Genomic DNA, 11,696 nt, shown 5'->3' with positions numbered 1-11,696 from the left:
CTAGGTCCCTCTCTCTGACCAGTCTATTTCTCAGTCTCTCCATTTTACTGTGTGGTCTCCTCTCTCTGCAGGAACCCTTAGTTTTTCTTTACAGATCAACTTTCTCTGCTCCCCTGGGTTCACAGAAGAGGTGGCCGTCTCCTCAAGTCAAAGAAGAGCCCTGTCCTAAGCCCAGATCCCTTGGAGAGAGAATCTGATTGGCTCAGTTTGAATCGGGCTCCACCTCTAATCCAATCAACTGTGGCCACAGTGGGAGGTGGGTCATAAAGGGCAGTCCTATTATACAGTCATGGTTCCTAGGGAGGCGGAGGCAATTCTCTGGAGAAAGGGAATCCTTTGTTGGGGAGACACCCCAAAAGGTGAATACTTCAGAAGGACAGTGAGCAGATCATTGTGGTTTTACCAAGAGTTTAGGGTTTTTCATTTCCTTTTTTGTGTGTATGAGGAAGATTAGCCCTGAGCTAACATCCATGCCAATCCTCCTCTTTTTGCTGAGGACGACTGGCCTTGAGCTAACATCTGTGCCCATCTTCCCCCACTTTATGTGGGACGCCCCCACAGCATGGCCTGACAAGCGGTGCCTCAGTGCGTGCCGGATCTGAACCTGGGCTGCCAGCAGTGGAGCTCACACACTTAACCGCTATGCCACGGGGCCGCCGGCGGTTTTTCATTTCCAAACATCAGAGGATTTTAAATACATCCAATGAGATCTGTGTGGTACCTATTCTTTGAAATCTATTGAGTCTTACTTCATGACCTAGTACTTAGTCAGTTTTTGTAGTTTCCATGTGCAATTGAAAAAAAAAAGTGTATTCTCTAAACATTGGGTGCAGGGCTCCCATTAACTCAAACTTGTTGTTCAGTTCAGGACCATTAACTCAAATTTGTTAATTGTTCAGTTCAGGACCATTAACTCAAACTTGCTAATTGGTCAGTTCAGTTAATAAGGAATGTGTTGAAATCATCCACTCGATGATGCATTTGTCAAGTTCTCTCTGTAATTCCTCAATTTTGGCTTTATGTATATTAAGGCTATTTTAATGGATGCCTATTATGAATTTTCATGTCTTCTTGTGAGTTGAATCTTCTATTGTTATGTAGTTATGTTCTTTTTTCTGAAGCTTTTTTGTCTTAAAGCCTATTTTGTCTAATAATATAGCTCCCAACTTTCTTTTGGTTAGTATTTGCTCAGTATATCTTTTTACTTTTAACTTTATGTGTCTTTTTAAAGATGTGTTTCTTGTAAACACAGATGTGTTTTTTGTAAATAGCATTATAGCTGGATTTTAGTTTATTTTATCCACTCTAACAATGTCTTTTAATTAGAGAGTCTAGGAAATACATATGGTGATTACAGTTATATTTAGTCTTGTTTTTACCATCTTACCAGGTGGGTTTTTTTTTTTTTTTTTTTGGTGAGGAAGATCAACCCTGAGCCAACATCTACTGCCAATCCTCCTCCTTTTTCTCCCCAAAGCCCCAGTAGATAGTTGTATGTTATAGTTGCACAGCCTTCTAGTTGCTGTATGTGGGACGCGGCCTCAGCATGGCGGAGAAGCCGTGCGTCGTGCACACCTAGGATCCGAACCTGGGCCGCCAGTAGCAGAGCGCACGCACCCAACCACTAAGCCACGAGGCTGGCCCTACCTGGTGGGTTTTTTAAAATCACTCTTTTTCTCTTTTATTGTCAGCTTTCACATTGAGTAATATTTTTCTTATTCCAGTTTTTTTTTCTTATATTGATTTGGAAGTTTTATACTTTTTCTACTCTTTTAGTGCTTTTCTCTTGAAATTTTATTATATGCACTGATTTTAACAAAATCAAAGTTACATGGTAACTTCACCCCTCAATCAATATTTTAGTTCTTTTTGTGTCCCTCAAAATAAACATTTTATTATTTTAGACAATGTTTATTTAGATTTATTTACATGTTTATAACCTCAGACCTTACTTTTAGGGTCATTTTTCTTCTTTCTGAAGAATATCTTTTAGAAATTATTTTAGTGAAGGTCTGTTGTTGGTAGAACTATCAGGTTTTTTAAATTGAAATATAATTCACATACCATAAAATTCACCATTTTAAAGTGTACAATTTAATGGCTTTTAGTATATTCACAAAGTTGTAAAAACTACCATCTCTTTCTAATTCCAGAACATTTTCATCCCAGGAAGAAACCCCACACCCATTAGTAGACACTCCCTATCCCTTCTCCCCCAAGCCTCTGGCAACTACTTTGTCTTTATGGATTAGCTTATTCTGGACATTTCATATAAATGCAATCATACAACATGTGGTCTTTTATGTCTGGCTTCTTTCACTTAGCATAAAGTTTTCAAGGTTCATCCCTATTGTAACATGTCTCGACATTCTTTTACTTATGGCTGAATAGTATTCCATTGTATGGACATACCACATTTTATCCATTAATCAGTTGAGGAACATTTGAGTTGTGTCCACTTTTAGCCTATTTCAAATAATGCTGGTAGGAACATTCATGTACAAGTTTTTGTATGAACATATCTTTTCAATTCTCTTTGCTAGGCCATGTAGTAACTTTATGTTTAACTTTTAAGGAACTGCCAAATAGTTTTCTACAGCAGCTGCCCCATTTTATTTATTTATTTATTTATTTTGTGAGGAGGACTAGCCCTGAGCTAACATCCGATGCCAATCCTCCCCTTTTTTCTTGAGGAAGACTGGCCCTGGGCTAACATCCGTGCCCATCTTCCTCTACTTTATATGGGACGCCACCACAGCATGGCTTAACAAGTGGTGTGTCAGTGCACGCCCAGGATCTGAACCTGCGAACCCCTGGCCGCCGCAGTGGAGCGCACACACTTAACCGCTGTGCCACCGGCGGCCCCAGCTGCCCCATTTTACATTCTCACCAGCACTGTATGAGGGTTCTAATGTCTCCTTGCCAACATTTGGTGTTTTCTGTCTTTTTAAGTTATAGCGAGTATTAAGTGGTATCTCATTGTGGTTTTGTTTTGTATTTCCCTAATGGCTAGGAATGTTGAGCATCTTTTTATATACTTATTGGTCATTTGTATCTCTTCTTTGGAGAAATGTCTATTCAAATATCATCTTAGTCTGTTCTGGCTGCTATAACAAAATTACCAAAGACCAGGTAGCTTATAAACAAAACAAATGTATTTCTCACAGTTCTGGAGGCTGGGAAGTCCAAGATAGGTGTAGAGAGATTTGGTGTCTGGTGAAAGTCTGCTTCCTGGTTCGTAGATATGTGGTGGAAAGGGAAAGGGAGCTCTCTGGGGCCTCTTTTATAAGGGCACCAATCCCACTCCTGAGGGCTCTGCTCTCACGACCTGATCACCTCCCAAAGGCCACACCTTCTAATACCGTCACATTGGGGATTAGGTTTCAACATATGAACTTTAGGGGGACACAAACATTCAGTTTGTAGCACCCATTTTAAAAATTGGGTTGTCTTTTTACTGTTAACTTGTAAGAGTTCTTTATATATTCTGAATTCTAGATGCTTATCAATAATTGATTTGCAAATATTTTTTTTCCATTCTATGGGCTGTCTTTTCACTTTCTTGATAGTGTCCTTTGAAGCACAAAAGTTTTTAATTTTGATGAAGTCTAATTTATTTATTTATTTATTTTTGGTTGCTTATGCTTTTGGTGTTATATCTAAGAACCTGTTGCCTAATCTGTCATGAGCTTATACCTATATTTTCTTCTAAGAGTTTTATAATTTTAGCATTTACATTTAGGTTTTTGATTCATTTTGAGTTAATTTATGTATATGTATATAGGTAGGGATCCAACTTCATTTGTATGTAGATATCCAGGTGACCCAGCACCATCTGGTGAAAAGATTCTTCTTTCCCATTGAATGGGCTTGGTGCACTTGTTGAAAATCAATTGACTGTGAGTGAGAGTTTATTTCTGGACTCTCAATTCTGCTCTATTGCTCTGTATGTCTATTCTTATGACAGTACCCCTCTGTCTTGATTACTGTAGCTTTGTAGTAAGTTTTGAAATCAGGAATTCTGAGTCCTCTAACTTTGTTCTATCAGTTTTTATTATCTGAAAATGTCTTTATTCTGTCCTAACACTTGAAGATAGCTTTGCTACTACACAAATACTAATTCAATTTATTTATATAATTTTAACAATTATATTTTTCATCCTCAAAAAGTTTTTGTTGTCGTTATTCTTTTTCAAAACTAGCTGGTCACTTTTGATAGCCTCCAATTGCTTGCTCATTTTAAAAACAATTCCTGAGTTTATTTTTGATTCTTTAAAACATATACATGATAAATTTTCATTCTATGCAGTAACATAAGAATTGGCATGCATGTTCTTGGCGAGTTTTCTTACTTTTTGTAAGCCCAACAATGCAATAAAAAGTGTGTTTCATCCAAGAGGATCTAATAGTGAGTCCTGCAGGGTATAGTGCAGTGGTTAAATGCATGACTCTGGAACCAGACTATCTAGTTGGTTCTTTTACTTATTGGCAGTGCAATCTTGGACAAGTTATTTAACCTTTGTGTGCTTCAGTTTCCTCACTATAAACTTGAGAAAATAATACGTACCTCATGGGGCTGTTATACGGATCAGTCAAACACATCTGAACATAATATATACCAGTTACTGGCATATAGTAACCACTATAGAAGTGTTTGCTCTTATTACTGTGTACCACACTGCTGGAAATGGAAAAGGAATTTGTGTAGATTTAACAAGGTGATGCTTCATTTTTGTGGTATCATAGGAAACCAAGTTGTTCTACAGAGGTAGTTCTCCAGAAAATTCAATTTTATTCTCTTTATCTAAGCTCCAAAACTTTTTAACTTTTATTCTGATCTGTTTGGGGTAGAAATCTTTATAATAAAGTATATATTCTATTATTTTAAAAACAGAAATAACATAATTCAATCTTTTCTTGATGTATTAGGAATACAATTATGAACACCAATTATTATGGTGGTATAATAAATGGCAACCAGGGCTGATATAATATATAAGAAATTTGACCAATTCAAATGACTTGAGACTATATACTCTTCTTGTTGAGTTCTTGCATCCATTTTTCTGTTTCCTCCTTTTCTGTTATGCTCTTAGAGAACCCTTTGGCTGTGGATAATATGCCTGCTTCTAGCACCTCTCCCCTCTCTAATTTACTCCCTTCTGGGACAGGGATCCATAGGACCAAATCAATATTTAAAATGAGTAAATAGACTCAGAGATTCCGAAGGCCTACGTATGAGCAAAGTTTATGAACTCTGATGTGCCAACTTTGCAACATCTATTTTGGTGACTCAGAAGCCTTTTCTCCTCATTTCCTTGTTACTGACTAATTTACCAATGGGTAAATTACTTTACACACACAGCCCAGTGGGTGCCCTGTGTATAAGTAAATATTACTTGCAAGTAATAAATGATTACAACTGTTCCTGAAATATCACATTTATTATCTAATGTTATGGCTAATGCAAGTTAATTGCAAATTGAAAAGGACTTATAAACCAAGAGTCTATATCCTGTCTCTTTCATCTCTCTTTTTCAGTTTTTCATTTTAAATCAAGCGAGCTCCTTACAATGCTAATGGAGTAGGATGATGTTATCAACAAGCTGGCTAGGAAGAACAACTGCAAAGGAAGTTTTTACAGGTATAAAAGGAAAGCCATAAATTACAGCATTGTATAGTAAAAAAGATTCTTTCTATTTATTAAGCTATGGATCAAAGAATCCATTTATTCGCCACATTAACCCTAGGAGGTCAAGAGCACCTTTACAGTTGAAAAACTAGGCTTATGAAGTTAAGTAACTTGCCAGAAGTCACACAGCTGGTAAGTGACCCAGCTGGGATCCACACACCACTCCTTCTACCCCTGACATCTGTGCCCTTTAGAAAATACTAAACAAGCATTTCCTAGCATTGTCTTCAAGATTCGATACACCAAATGTTCCAGTGGGTTAGCTTAAGAACACTTCCCTCCCACCCCCCTCTACCTGCGGATTCAGAGGGAAGCTGTGGTGAGTTAGTGCCACCTGCTGACCATCTCTCTGAACATCATGGTGAAGGACTGTCCCCTAATTGAGGACAAGGGGGGGCCTTGAGCTATCTGAGGTCATCACCGGCCCCCAAGGACAGGCCCAGGAGGATGGCCAGCACTCACCTGTAGACCCCTTGGTCTCCTTACAATACCAAGGCTAAGCAGTGATAACCTGGGGGAGAAAGTGGTGGCCACTGGAGGGAGCCTAAAGAAGAGACCTTGAGAAACAAAGGCACAGGCAAATAAACCTTAGCATCTCTTGATTCTGGTATTCTAGCAATGAAAATAGATTCCTGAGCCCCACTCCAGACTATTTATCAAAATATTTAGGGGAGGGGCCTAGGTGTATTTTAACAAACACCCCAGGTCATTATTAAGAGAAGAAAGAACGGGGGCAGGGGGTGTCACTGCCTGAATAGAATGGCAGCTTTTTAGTCCCTGATGTGAGACTTCAGGGTAGGGAGTAGAGACTCCGTAGACCCCTAAAATCTTACCAGCTTTTGGAGGACCATATAGGGAAGTAATGGAAACAGTAGTGGTGATTATAGTGTGTGTCTTGGTTCTGCTGTGACCTTGGGCAAGTCACTTAAACCCTCTGTGTCTTGATTTTCTCAGCTGCAAAACCAGAAGGCAGATAACAACAATACCTCACTGGGTTGCTGTGAGAATCAGACGAGAAGGTGGATGTGGAAGCACTTTGTAAAGTTCTATACAATGTTGTATTATTTTGAGTCTCAGACTACCTACAGACATAAGCTCTTTTTTTTTAATTTTTTAATCCTTATCTTTTAAAATATAAACGTTGAGTTCCCGTTACGTGCCTGGCATGATCAACGTCTGCTGAAGAATCAGTGTTCAGCCATGAAAAAGGAATGTCTTTATTCAGAAGATAGAGTGATTCCCAACAGAATGATGGCTCTTGGGGAGGCTGTGCCAGAATCTCTGTTGAAGGAGAAGGTGAGATTTTTATGTTTATCAAAAGAAGTCTTGGATTAAAAAAGAAAAGATTGAGAAACAGTTTTGAAATCAGGAAACTTGGGCTCTATTTCTCTCTCTGATTCTGACTCCTTATGTGAGGTTGGTCAAGTCCCTGCTTTTTTATCGATCTGTTTCCTCTTCTGAAAAATCCCGTGCTAAATTGGATGACTTGTTGACTGTAACCTATACAAATATTTTTCACTTAGCAACTCACAATGTTCAAAATTCTGGGAGGTAGAATCAAGTACAAAAGGGAAAAAAAAGAGTTTTACGTAAAATGGAGTTATGTGCCTTCAGCTACGTAGTTCACAAAAGGTAAATAACAAGATAAGGAGTCAGCTCCTCAAATGAAACTATTTGAGCTGGAAAATTGCACTTGACCTCCTTTTCTAAGCATCATTAACTAGTATAAAAGAGCTGAAAGCAGGAGTGATGTGGAATTATTTTGTTCCAAAGAGCTGATAAGATGTGACCACAGGTATTGGCCATCACTCTCCTGATAGAGGATCCAGAGGATCCATTTTATCACAGGAAGAATCTCCAATGGCTCTGTGCTTCCAATTCCAGAACTTAAGGGGATGGCCTGATAGGAACCGGACCAGAGGTTATCCATGCATTGTTAATTGAGAGAGAAGCGTCCTAGTGTGCCTCTGGAACCCCATCACTCTTTGCCAAGACACCAAGTTCTGCTGCATCTCTCGGCTACCTGGCCACACCCTGGAGCAAGGACGCTGTCCCAACCTGGGAATTGCAGGTCAGAGAATGTATACCCCATTGTAAAATGGAACATGCTCCTTCATCAAACAGCCAAGTGGTTCCTAAAGAATGATCCTTTACATTTGAACCTTTTCCAACACAGATGTTATTTTATTTAAACTTGACACCCCTCTGTGCTCAAATACCAAATGTGAAGTCTTGGTATATCCCCAGGGTATAAGTTTCCCAATTTGAACACCACTATACGACTTACACCATCAAAGAGCCTAGCACAAAGTTAGTGTCCCAATCCATGCTTGTTGGGTGCCGATCCAAATAATCCAGGTATATTCTGACCCACAGAGCATAGTTTTGGGGTGATGCATTGAAACTACCAAATTCATGTTGCCTGTGATGAAATTATCATCAGTCTGATGCCAAAGCCACATGACCCTTGTTCACATTGCTGAGAAATCGTTAAACTGAGTTGTGTACAGCTCCCTTTGTTTTGTACTTTCTAGGGCAAAGTCTGCACTCGGTTAATCAGCCATCTCCTGGGAGTTCCTTCTGGGACAGTCAGTGGATTAACCATTGTACAAATTTGTAGAATTTGTGTCTATTAGCACTCCTTTGTTAATTATAATTTGCTCTGATTATATGTCAGATTTTCTGAAGACACCATCCCAGGTTTCTGCCAAGCAAAAGTATTGTTGGAAGAGAAGTACTTAATCAAGTATTTACTGAATTTCTACTGTGTATTCAGCCCAAGTATATAATGAAATACCTGCCTTCAAAGAGCTCACAGTCCAGCTGGGAATACAGGCTAAACACACAAATCATTAGCCCATAAATAAAATTAAATGCTCAATCATCCTGGGAATAGTGTAAGGATACATTACACAACATTAAAAGGGTATTTCTATGTCATCATACCAGTAGCATATATTTTTGTTTTACTTACTGTCTTGTGTTTCCCCACTAAAACAGAAGCTCCATGACAGAAACATTTTTTGGTTCAATGCTATTTCCTCAGTGCCTGGCATGTAATAGATGCTAAATAAATATTTGTTGACTGAATGAATGAGAAGTCAAGTTCTTAGAATAGACAGAGAAAGAGAAGGCTTCATGGAGCGCCCCAGATAAGCCTTGACTTAACTACGCTTTTATTCAGCTTGCTTTATAGCAATCTGTAGATTTTACCAAACAACTTCTTTATTTCTATATTAAGAAGGAAATGTGCGGGCCGGTCCCGTGGCTTAGCGGTTAAGTGCGCGCTCCGCTGCTGGCGGCCCGGGTTCGGATCCCGGGCGCGCACCGACGCTCCGCTTCTCCGGCCATGCTGAGGCCGCGTCCCACATACAGCAACTAGAAGGATGTGCAACTACGACATACAACTATCTACTGGGGCTTTGGGGGAAAAGAAATAAATAAATAAAATTAAAAAAAAAAAAGGAAATGTGCATATACTTAAAATAGAAGGTGGGATGAAAGGAATTTAAATTGAGCGTTAGGGTCCATATGATCCACTTAGCTCATTGTTAAAATGAGAGGTTTGTTCTAGAATCAGTGGTTTTCAAACATTGTTTTAAAGCAGAAGAACTTTTCAAACAAAACCCCAATAAATAACACAGATAAAAGGAGAGCTGCTCTGATTGACTTGGGGGTGGCCTGGAGGAGGAGACAGAGGAGGTCCACCCTATTAATCTCCCTACCCCCACTACAGAGCTATGGCTCCTGAGGGATTCTAGGAACACAGTTTGAAAACACTGGATTGAAGGAACTTCAGAATCTTTCCACTCTCAAAATTCTATTAATGGAGGCAGCTGAGGAAGACCTGGGGTCCCTTCTGGTCTCTGCCACTTTAAGCTGAGGGATTACCAGGAGTCCAAGAGAGAGAAAAAACACAACACGTGTGGCCTGGGCCAAGGCCAATGACCCTTCTCGGGGCCAGATCCAGAGAACTAGAAGACACATTTCTCTGATCCAAGATTGATGAGGGCTAAATAACTTGTGTGACCTGGTCTTGACTCTGGCTTGCCCTCCTCCTCCCCCTCCCCCCAAACCCCATCCAAGCTCAGAGCTAAAGGCATGCAAGCTCACCTGGCAATTTCTCTGTGTATCAGAATCTTATACACAAAGTGAACAGTCTAGCGCCAAACCAGATGGGAAAAGAGTCTGATTCATTTGTCACCATCCTCCACCTTGTACAGCTGGTCGATCTGTTTTAGCTGTCCAGACAGGAACCAGACATGCAAACAGACGGCTCAAGCGTAACAGAAGAGAGTTTAATACCAGGGTGCGGTCAGGTTTAAGGCGACCGACAGAGGATTGTAGAGCACTCAGGGATTATCAACAGCTGGAAAAGTTATCACCACTAGGCTTGAAACAACAAGGAAAGAGAGCTGTCATCAAACAGTTGTTCGGGAAACTAAGTAAAAATACCACTTCCAAGTTACAAGTGAGGAAACTAAAGATAAGGAACACAGGATGTAGAATCCCCAGGGAAGGAACTTATTCAATCTGAAGCGTCTAGCAGCAGCCGAGGAACTTTAAAGACTCCTCCTGGGGCCGGCTAAGACACCGGTTTCACTGTGACCTTCCCTGCCACCAACCGAAAGAGACCAGAGGCTTAAACCGACGAGTCGGACTACAACTCCCCCATACCCCTCTCTACGTCTATCTCAAACTTTTCAACTTTAGGATAAAAGGGCTTCCGGAAGAATTGCGTGTCGGGACTCGTAGTTCCCCCACTTGGGGCCGGCCGCCTGCCGTACCTTGCTCATTGGCCCCCAGGTCACCGCCCCTTCCTCTCGTCGCACGTCGGTGTCTCACGCACGTACACGCGGAGAGTGCCCACGCCCCCTTCCTAGGCCTAGGACGCAGGCGCGCGCATACGCCCCGGGCCTGGTAGGCGGGGGGGTTGGGGGGGAAGAGGCGGAGAGAGAAGGAGGGAGGGGGGGTTAGGTATCTACTCTATTGAGTAGACGGCGGTGGGGCACGAAGAGCGCGAGGGCCTGGCTGTCCGGCGGGTGAACTCTGTGCTGGGTCTAGGGCCGGCGGGAAGATCCGGAGCCAAGTCAGCGAGCCCTGCGAGTAGGAGTCGGCCCGCTGAGACCCGGCGGCAGCAGGGGGCGAAGCTCCGGCCTAGGCCCCGCGGAGATGTCCGGCTGCGGCGCTTGTACTTGCAGCGCGGCCGCGCGTCTCATCACCTCCTCGCTCGCTTCCGCGCAGAGAGGTAACGAAGTAGTTCCTCATCGGAGCCCTTGGCCCCAGAGTGTACCCGCCAACGGCGGGGACCCCGGGGAGGGCAAGAGCGCTACCGCACGTCGTGTGTATGAGGGGATGTGCGGCGCTTCTCCCGGCGCCCCCCACTTTCCCCATGGGATGGGGCTCTGCCAACCTCTGGAGTAGCTCTCTCAGATTTGAAGTAAACCTGTTGTGCTCTGCTGCCTCCTCCGCGCGCCCTCGGGCCTCCCGACTTTGGGGCCGGAGTGTAGCCGCTTCGCAGAAACCCTGAGACACAAAATGCTCCTTTTGTTAAAAAGTGTCCGTGGACCCTACTCGAAGCTCCGCCCGGGACTGCCGCCTGCCCTGGCTGCGGTTCCTCGTCCGGAGCCCGGCCGGGCTCCCCTCGGGCCTGTCGGGGGCTCCGGGAAGGGCTCGGGTGAGGGGCTCCACTGTTGGGGCCGCGGGGCGCCGAGCCGGCCGTCCCGGACGCAGGGCCGTCCCGGACGCAGGCCGCGCGAGAGCCGCGGCATCACGGTCATTGTGCGGCCGCCTCCGCTGGGACGTAAACAGGGCTCTCGGTACTTCCCGGCGCCACTAGAGCCTCGGGCCCGCGGGAAAGCGGCGGCGAGATGGGGGGAGTTCACGCAGAAGCGGTTTTTGAAGTACTTAGATGTCTCAGCAGTCGTTTGCCGGTTTTCCCAAGTTGACAGTCCGAGATAGTTTCTTCAGGGTGGCGCTTGTTTACCTTTCCTTCATCAGGAGC

The 11,696-nt window shown here is 42.8% G+C and overlaps 1 protein-coding gene across 2 annotated transcripts in view; it reads left to right on the top strand.

Moving 5' to 3' along the window:
• The first annotated feature begins 10,691 nt into the window (after window positions 1–10,691).
• Window positions 10,692–11,696, top strand: part of CLPX (caseinolytic mitochondrial matrix peptidase chaperone subunit X) — a 35,804-nt gene continuing 34,799 nt past the window's right edge. For both annotated transcript variants that reach the window (XM_014780827.2, XM_004421698.3), the window contains exon 1: window positions 10,692–10,940. In XM_014780827.2, coding sequence (XP_014636313.1) covers window positions 10,865–10,940 — 76 coding nt within the window. In that variant the 5' untranslated portion in view covers window positions 10,692–10,864. The remainder of the gene's footprint in view (window positions 10,941–11,696) is intronic.

The sequence above is a fragment of the Ceratotherium simum genome, chromosome 3 (assembly GCF_057802395.1).
Source record: "Ceratotherium simum simum isolate JZ-2026a chromosome 3, ASM5780239v1, whole genome shotgun sequence".
NCBI lineage: Eukaryota > Metazoa > Chordata > Mammalia > Perissodactyla > Rhinocerotidae > Ceratotherium > Ceratotherium simum.
This window is presented reverse-complemented; position numbering and strand designations above follow the sequence as displayed.